This window comes from Zeus faber (assembly GCF_960531495.2).
Source record: "Zeus faber genome assembly, chromosome: 16".
NCBI classification, from domain to species: domain Eukaryota; kingdom Metazoa; phylum Chordata; class Actinopteri; order Zeiformes; family Zeidae; genus Zeus; species Zeus faber.
Genome location: NC_137202.1, coordinates 29,043,858 through 29,053,309, shown reverse-complemented (window position 1 = coordinate 29,053,309; position 9,452 = coordinate 29,043,858). Strand labels below are relative to the sequence as shown.

The 9,452-nt window shown below is 44.8% G+C and overlaps 1 protein-coding gene across 1 annotated transcript; it reads right to left on the bottom strand.

The window, feature by feature from the left end:
- Positions 1-861: 861 nt before the first annotated feature.
- Positions 862-8,560, bottom strand: LOC307242365 (uncharacterized protein). The gene is made up of 5 exons (XM_080016804.1): positions 8,315-8,560; positions 4,832-4,976; positions 2,872-3,281; positions 1,932-2,160; positions 862-1,516 (listed from the first exon to the last, which is right to left on the bottom strand). The coding sequence occupies exons 1-5, from the start codon at positions 8,390-8,392 to the stop codon at positions 1,395-1,397; spliced, it is 984 nt and encodes a 327-aa protein (XP_079872930.1). The 5' UTR covers positions 8,393-8,560; the 3' UTR covers positions 862-1,394.
- Positions 8,561-9,452: the final 892 nt, after the last annotated feature.

Here is a 9,452-nt window from a genome sequence, read left to right as displayed (position 1 = left end):
GCCGAGTGGTCCCTGATCAGTGTCATTGTGCCGCTGATTGGAGCCGTTCACCCCAGTGAGCGTGAGGCGGACCCCGCCGCCGCACCACAGGGGTCCCTTCCAAACAACAGCTAATCACAGTGATTAGAGGAGCCGGGTGATTGAGGCCTGCGCTGCCAAAACAGGTTGATTGTCTCTTCCTACACACGGCTCACACCTCCACCACCTGCACCACCCGCACCACCACGTCCTTCCCTGGTCGAGCAGAGAAAAGCGTCGTTGGGTTAAAGGCTCCGATCGGAGACAAATCACACTTGTGACAGAACCATTGTACCCAGAGACTCTGCTCCGTCAGTCAGCTCATCCTGCCTCCATCCGGGGTTTAAAGGGACATTCCAGCCCGAGGACACTCAGACCTCCTGCTCCACCAGGACTACAACCAAACACTCAGACCTCCTGCTCCACCAGGACTACAACCAAACACTCAGACCTCCTGCTCCAGATAGATAGACAGACAGACAGACAGACAGAGAGACACACAGAGACAGACAGACACACACACAGACAGAAAGACAGACAGACAGACAGAGAGACACACAGAGACAGACAGATACAGAGACAGACAGACAGACAGACAGAGAGACACACAGAGACAGACAGATACACACACAGACAGACAGACAGACAGAGAGACACACAGAGACAGACAGACAGACAGACAGACAGACAGACAGACAGACATACAGACAGAGAGACACAGAGACAGACAGACAAACAGAGAGACAGACAGACAGATTGAACAGCAAACACGTTCACAGTGACACAAACAGTTTTATTTTATTTTGTCAACAAGCTGTTTACTGAGGTGTGGAGAGAGTCTTGGTCAAGACATTAACAAATTACAGACAAACAATATTCAAATGATAAATAATAATAACAACAATCATTAATAATTATTGTAATATAATTATACTAATAATAATATTAATAATATTAATAATAATAATAATAATAATAATATCAAAAGCACAGAGTGGATCCCCCTGCCCTCAGGGTGACGTCCTGACGTCCTCCACACTCTTCGGTTTGGGTTCACACTTCAAAACACCTTTTCACACACGTTCATAACTAATGACACCGAGTCACACGGAGAAAATCAATGGCCGTAGGATTTCCCATAAGGCCGTGCGGCGTCACTCCCATCCTGAGTGTACCGGGCCGTTACCGTGGCGACCGGCAGGACGCGTGGACCGGTCACATGAGGCTGCCGTGGAAGCTCGTCCCCCGTCTGGAACCATCGGACCCGACGGGACCGGGACCGACCCGGGACCCAGGTGACAGGAAGTAGCGCCGCTAATGAGGCAGAAGGGACCGCGTTGTGTGACCAGAGGTGGGCGTGGCTAGCTGTCTGTCCCTCACTGGAACCTCGGGTCCCGATTGGCTCTCCGGAAGCGGAAGCGGATCTCAGAGAGTTTGGAGTTGATTCCCGTTCCGATCACTCCTTTCCTGGCCTGAGGGAAGCGAGTGAGGGTGGCATCTGGAGGGAGAGAGAGAGAGAGAGAGAGAGAGAGAGAGAGAGAGAGAGAGAGAGAGAGGGAGGGGGGGGGGGAGGGTGTTTATTCCACCAGCTGCATTTCCACGTATTTGTCGATGTATTTGTCATGTACAGTATATTGTTGTCGCGTGTCCACGGACGATTAGCATAAATAAAGTTTGACCGTTTGAAAAACGAAAATAATAAAAAATGTGATAAGAATAAAATAAACGAGAATAAAAGTAAAGTAAAAAAAAAAAAAGACAAATATACACAAATAGCTTAAAAATACAGAACAGCAATAGTAATATGTGGGAATATACAGAACGCACACACACACACACACACACACACACACACACACACACACACACACACACACACACACACACACACACACACACACACACACACTCACTGAAGATGGCGTTGATCTTGTGGGGGTCCAGGGCGCTGCGCTGGGGGTGGAAGGCGGGTCTGCGGCTCCGCCCCCCCCTCAGGTTGCTGTTCATCAGGGTGTCCATGTCGAAGACGCCTAGCAGCAGCGTTCGCGCCATCGCCGTGGGAGACTGCGCCTGGTTGGCCGCGTGCCAGGAGCGCACGTCGCAGAGGACGCCGGAGCCCGGGTACACCTCCACGTAGTGCAGCTGCACGGGGAGGAGGATCAGCTCTGACCTCAATGCACCGCGCCGCGCTTGTTACCAGGCCTCAAATCGCATCGTTTTAGCGGCGAGGAAAAATGGGCCAAAAGGATGACGTCAAGGAGGCTGAACGAGATGAGATCCCAAAAGAAAGACTTGAAAATTAGGGGGGCGGGGGGTCTCTATGAAGGCACTTTGGTGAAAACTTTGGGGGTACGAAAAATCTGGAGATAAAGAAAATAATTGAACAAAGTCAAGATTTTGGGGCCACGTTAAGCGTCCGCCCTGAGCTGAAGCGACGTTGCTTCATGTGCTTTAACGAAGCCGATCAAATCAAGCAAAAGTTTTCATCAAACTCTGCTTTGGCTCAAATCCAAGGCACATGAGCTCCAGCTTCTGGTTGAACTGTATTTTCTTTGATAGTGACTCATTCAGCCCCATTCAGGTCCCCGTTTTTGGCATTTTCAGTCTCAAAGAGTTCATTAAAACCAAACCCATGAGTTATATTTTCTCTGTCTTTTCTTGGCTGACAGGAGGCGCTCTATGACCATCTCCAGGACTTAATGGCTCAAAGGTGGTTTTACCTCATTAAACTAAGATGTCCTCACTATGCCTTCTCGGATTCTCGTGTCATAATCTCATAAATGCAGCATAAACAAAGTGTGTTATTATCGTTGTTCCATTGAATTATAAAGCAAAGTTCCCAAGTGAACTTACATGGCGGTTGGCGTGCCTGTTGGCGTGCAAGTCGGACACCCTCCTGCTAAGCTCCGCCCCCACCATGTCGGTCTGGCTGCACAGAGGCTCCTCCCCCATCATGTCTCCGCCCAGCCCCAGCTCCGCCACCGGGACCTCCTCCTCCTTGGCCGAGCCCAAGGGGGCACCGTAGTCCGACAGATCCCCGCTCAGGTCCTCCTCCCCCGGGGGGGCGTGGTCCGAGAGGAGGTGGGCGTGGCCGATGGGGCTGAAGCCCCCGGCCTCTGACACATGATTGGTCCTCGGCTGATGATGCGGGTACGCCGCGTAGTCCGCGTCCGCCCGCCCGGTCGGCGTGGCAACGGAGAGCGGGGAGTCCTGGCTGCTCTGAGCCAGAGTCTGCCACATGGTGGAGAGAAGCCCCGGGATCTCTGGAACACCAGGGACACAGCACAGGACGAAAACAAGAGTCAACAACAGTAAACAAAAGAAAACCACAGTAAACAAAAAAACTAACAACAATAAACGGCAGTAAACAACAGTCAACAAAAGTCAACAACAGACAACAGCAGTTAACAACAGTAAATCACAGTACACAAAAGCAGTACTGTAAAAACAAGTAAACAAAAGTAAACAAAAGTAAACAACAGTAGACAACAGTAAAAAAGTAAACAAAGGTAAACAGTAAACAAAAGTAAACAACAGTAAACCAGAGTAAACAAAATCAAACAACAGTAAACCACAGTAAACAACATTAAAGTACAGTTAACAAAAGTAAATGACAGTACACCAAAATAAAAAACAGTAAACAACAGTAAACAACAGTAAACAATAACAAACAAAAGTAATTAAAAGTAAACTTCAGCAAACCACAGTGAACAAAAGTAAACAACAGTAAACAAAAACAAACAAAAGTAAACAACAACAACAGTCCGATCACAAGCATCAGGGCTTCAGCTCAGATTCAAGTTAAAGGTTTTTTTCCCCAACTTTACACTGATGTTATTTCCTGGTTGACTTCTGGGATCCAACCGTTCCAGGGAGTCAGACGATGCCAGGTTACCATGGCAACTAGTTCATTCCTTCGAGTGTGGTCGGGAGCAGCTTGTTTGAAGACGACCGACGGTTGACTTCACTTCCATTTTAGTTACAGTATATGACACAAGTTGAAAAAAACATAACAATGAAATGAATATTTGAATGACTTGTATAAATATGTGTTTTTATTGCAACATTCTTATTGTTCATGAAGTTCATGACTATAAATAAATCATTAATGGATTTTAACCCCAGTGTCATGTGGCACCGGAACAGTTGAGCTGGAATCAAGTCGTGTCTTGATGGAAGACACAGGTGAAGGAGCTTGGATGGGTTAAATTTTCAGGACAGAACTTCAATTGGTTTCTTTAAACAACGACGACGACGACGACGACGACGACGACGACGACGACGACGACGACGACGACGACGGCGACGACGACGACCTAATTTCTTGGAAGAGAAGTTGAGTTGAAATGGAACAAGCGGATCATTGAGACCAGTTTGAATGAGGTGATGACATCATGATCAGTGTGTTGACTGCATCCAGCGAGGTGGTGCCGGGGCTGCAGTGCCGGGGCAGCGTTTCCGAGCCATGGTGCCGGGCCGCGGTGCCGGGGCGGTGTTTCTGGCTGCGGTGCTGGGCCGCGGTGCCGGGGCAGTGTTTCTGGGTCACGGTGCCGGGCCGCAGTGCTAGGGCTGCGTTTCCGGGCCCGCGGTGCCGGGGCCGCGGTGCCGGGGCCGCGGTGCCGGGGCCGCGGTGCCGGGGCCGCGGTGCCGGGGCTGCGGTGCCAGGGCAGCGTTTCCAGGCCGCGGTGCCGGGGCTGCAGTGCCGGGGCAGCGGTGCCGGGCAGCGGTGCCGGACTGCATCACCGCTTCGCATTGAGTTCCTTTGTAATAATGTGGGGGGGAATAGACAAACTCCTCATATGGTCTCGCTCACCGTTCACCAGCATGTTTCTCAACCTCTGGTTCTCGGCCGCCATCTCAGCCTTATCTCGCTCCAGCTCTCTGACGCGCGACCGCAGGAAGTTGAGCTCGGCGCTCTGTGGCGGAGTCACCGTCATCTCTGACTCCAACTTCACCGTCTGGGGGTTTTTAGGAGTTTTATTATAATTAATTAATGGATGGATGGATGGATGGACAGACGGACAGACAGACAGACAGACAGACAGACAGACAGACAGAGACAGACACACAGAGACAGACAGACAGACAGAGTATCTGGGGAAAAAGGTGAAATATAAAAAAACACTTGCAGTTAACTGTACACAATAAAATGTCAGAAGAATAGAAAATAAACCTGAAAATGTAGCATTAAAAATAAAGCAATAAAACAAATGAAAATATAACTTACATAATAAAATATAAAACATGCCATGATAATGGAAAATAAAGCCGAGAATCCTAGATCGAGCCCCATAAACTGAGGAATTGAAGCAGAAAAGCAGAAGAGTGTCAACAATCCTAAAAAACAGAAATGAACATTAAACAGCAAACATACACCTCAGTACGAACACATTCACACTTCTGGTTGCTGTACAAATGTTAGTACTATTTATTTATTATTTACATAAATATATAATTCATAATATGTATCACTGCTAATATGTCATTTATATACGAATGCAAATATTATTTGCATCCGTATATAAATGACATTTTAGCGGTGAAGGGCAGAAAGCAGCTCTTCAGCTGAACTGGAACGTTCCTGCTCGGTGGATCGGCTCAAACTGATCAAACTTCGTTCATTGTTCCTTTTATTTCATATTTTTTTCCAGATGTTTTGCATTTGCAGCAGTAACAGGCAGGATGTAAAGGCTGCTTCCTAATCTTCCATCTCCCTCATTAACATGCAAATTGAAAGGTGTTTACCATCCCAGAGGCAGCTTGGGGCTCGACTCCACATGATATCTGAGATCCTGAAAACATTACGTTGAGGTTTTTTTTTTGTTTGTTTTTTTTTTGTCCCAATTTGAATTTTAATGAAGTCGACACGGTTGCCTTCGCGCTGCAGGATTCAGCAGCTGCAGGCGTCCTCCGCCCCGCACAACAAACCCTTCGATGGGCTGAGGATATCCCCACTTAGCTCTAATTCCCAAATTTTAAGGGCTTCACTTTGGGGAAGAACACAGAAATAATGTTCTTTTTAGGGTGTGTAAACAGGGAGTATAAGGACTTTATCAGGTACATCTTACTGATTTCACAACAAACTGGCAACTCAAACTCAAGGTTGTTTGTTTTTTTCCCCTGAATGAAACGTGAATTTAGTTTCAAATCATTAATAAGAAAATGTTGAGTCGTGAATCAATCAGCTTTCTGCAAAACGCCGAAATATGGGAATAATACAGCCTGGAAGTCAGGAGGGATACTGGGATAATGCTCCCCAGCGTGGGAGGACGTTGCTTAAATCAAATATCAGAATTTCTTTTGACTGAATACCTTGACTTTGATTATTTGACAATATTTTGGGGACGATTATTGGTGCTTTTATAAGATACTTATGCCCAAGGAAAATTTGAGAACCAATCACTCGTCATGTAGAACAGCGTCACTCTACTGTCAGGCACCTTACAGACATTTAACCATATAAATAATAAGAAATAATAATCATATCACAATACTGATATTATATTGGTATATTACCCAGCTCTACTCCACAGCAAAGATGTAATACAGATACACTCTATACATACAGAGGCATTCTTTAATGCAGTCATCTTTCTCTCTGAAATTGTACATGGAATCTTCTGTTTACAAAGAATAATAACATATGTAGTTTATCATTTTACCTCAGGGGACGTAATGTCCCCAAATGTAAAATGTGTGCTGTAATTGACATACATTATTCATACATTTAGATATGATTTCCAAAGGACACCGCGATGACTTCACACTAATTAACGGTGTTAACAAACACAGACAGCAGGTGCACTGTGGGTGAAAAGGACACACAGAGGGCTGGAACCAATCACAGTCCAGGTGACAGATTCTTCTGAAGCCATGGATATATTATGCATTAGGCACTATTTTTTTTAATTATTTTTAATCTCTGGACTCCATTTGTGTCCAGTAAAGGAGAAAGGGGATCAGGTTTGGATATTAATACGGTGTCTTTATGATTCTTTATGATTATGGTAATAATAAGTGATTCTGCATCGCTCAGCCCCACTCCCAGACATATCTCCACAGCAATTTGAAAACATTTAACAGATTTTAAGAAAGATCGGCATCAGATATTTTTTTCAGCAGGTGAGGTTTTTTTTTTAATTTAATTTTATTTATTTTATTTTTCTAACCAGGAAGGATGGATTACAGTTTACAGATATTCTGCTTTGAAGAATAAGTGTCATAAATGCAAATATATGTACTATATATATACTCTAAATAAATATTGATTATTTTTCTTTCAATTATTTATAAATGAGATGATGTTTATTTGAGCATTTTTAACCATTCTTTGACAGCACCAGTTCTGAACGTCGACAACTGTTTAAAGTGGATTAAAAGGTTCTTTTTTTGACAGTTTGACACTGAGAACTGTTATCGTGTCTTCATAGAATCAGACCCTCCTCAGATCCATCATTCTTTTGTTTCCCTCATGTTATAACCCTCACAGAACCTTAAAGATTCACAGGGACTCCTTTTTGATTGATTTCACATAGGTTTATGTCGCATGTAAGACAATTTTGATCTGTTTTGGAACACGTTCATTTGAAAGTAGTGTAAGCTGTGAATATGGAATTGTGGGGACCGGAATATAATCCAAAAGTCGTCTTATTTTGAGCTTATTCTATGAGGCTCACTTTGGAAATAGCAACATAACGCTATTGAATCAGTTAGAGAATGAAGGAATAGAACCCTGTTTCTAAATATACATATTTATAAATGCTGTACAGATTTTTATTTTCTATATCATTCCTATTTTATTATATATATGTACACACACACACACACACACATATATATATATATATATATATATATACACACACACACACACACACACACACACACACACACAGACACTATTTTCTTTTTGTCCTATGCCAGCACAGTCTCTGGAGCTCGCATAAAACATTTGCTGTACACATGCTGTACAGTGCAAAATGTAATGTGACAAATAAATATTTTTTCAATCTCGACGCTCTGCCTGTTGGTGCCTAGTCGCACAGGGAATAGAACCCCAAAAGGTTGCAGTGGCAGTGCCTTCTCCTGTCTGAACTACAAGCCTTATTCCATAGGTCTTCATTTTGGAACACCTTAACATGCAATACAATGCATTAAAATAAACATTCATTCCCGTCCCCAGAGTCCCCAGTGGGATCAATTCACACGATCACTCCAAAAGCAGACGTGCAGGAGCATGTAAACAAAGCAGGAAGGCAGCAGCAGCGTGCATGGGCGTGCATGGACGGGCGCTCACCCTGTGTGCACAGCCTCCCATGCTGAGCTGCAGAGGGTCCTGCTGCAGAGCTGCACCGCTGGGCTCACCCCGCTGCATGCTGGGAACTAGCGCTCCGATACCGCGGCTCCTGATCGGGGGTGTCGATCACGCATTTACGGCCCGGCGAGCTGCACCGCCACGGCGAGCTGCTGTGTGAGAAAAACAAAAAAAACAAAGAAGAATGCAAAAGAAGTTATTAAAATTCATAAACACATCCATTTCCGCCGCTGGTGTTAGCTGCTTCCGGCGTGACGTCAGCGCTGTCGACGCCCGAATAAAAAAAATATTTTCGCGTGTGTTATTACATTTTGCCGCCGCGATAATGTCCGTGGAGTGTTTTTTTTTAATCTTTCTTCAAAATTAAAATTTTTAAAACTATTTTTAAATTTGGTTTCGTCTGTGTTTTCGCGTTGTGAAGTCGCGCGGACGTCGGTGGACTTCATTTCCCACAATCCTCAGCGCGTCTGACGTCGCGCCCGGGCTTCCGTACACAGAGCGAAGGGAAGCAGCGGCTGCAGCACAGCGCCGCCATGCTGGGTGGGTAGACGCATCACGTCCCTCCTCACGCTGCTTCTTCTACTTTACCTGCCTGTTCGAGTTTACCTGCTTCTTCTAGTTTACCTGCTTCTTCTAGTTTACCTGCTTCTTCTAGTTTACCTGCTTGTTCTGAGGAATGGGACTCGTTTGACCAACGAACTGCTCGTGACGTAGAACCCAGAACGTCTGTGTGTCTGTGTATGTATGTATGTATGTATGTATGTATGTATGTATGTATGTATGTATATATATGTATATATGTATGTATGTATATGTATGTATGTATATGTATATATGTATGTATGTATATATATGTATATATGTATATATGTATCTATGTATGCATGCATATATGTTTAAATAATCATGAATACATACATACATAAATAATTACATAAATCCACATACAAATGTATGTATTTATGTATGTATTCATTGTGTGTGTGTGTGTGTGTGTGCGCGCGCGCAACGTGTTTCCACATGTATGGTTCTGGGTGAATCTGTGTGTGTGTGCGCTTTTAACTATACACCCAGTGTGCTCTTTATAAGGTACAGCCCGATGTAACCAATAGACCAGCTC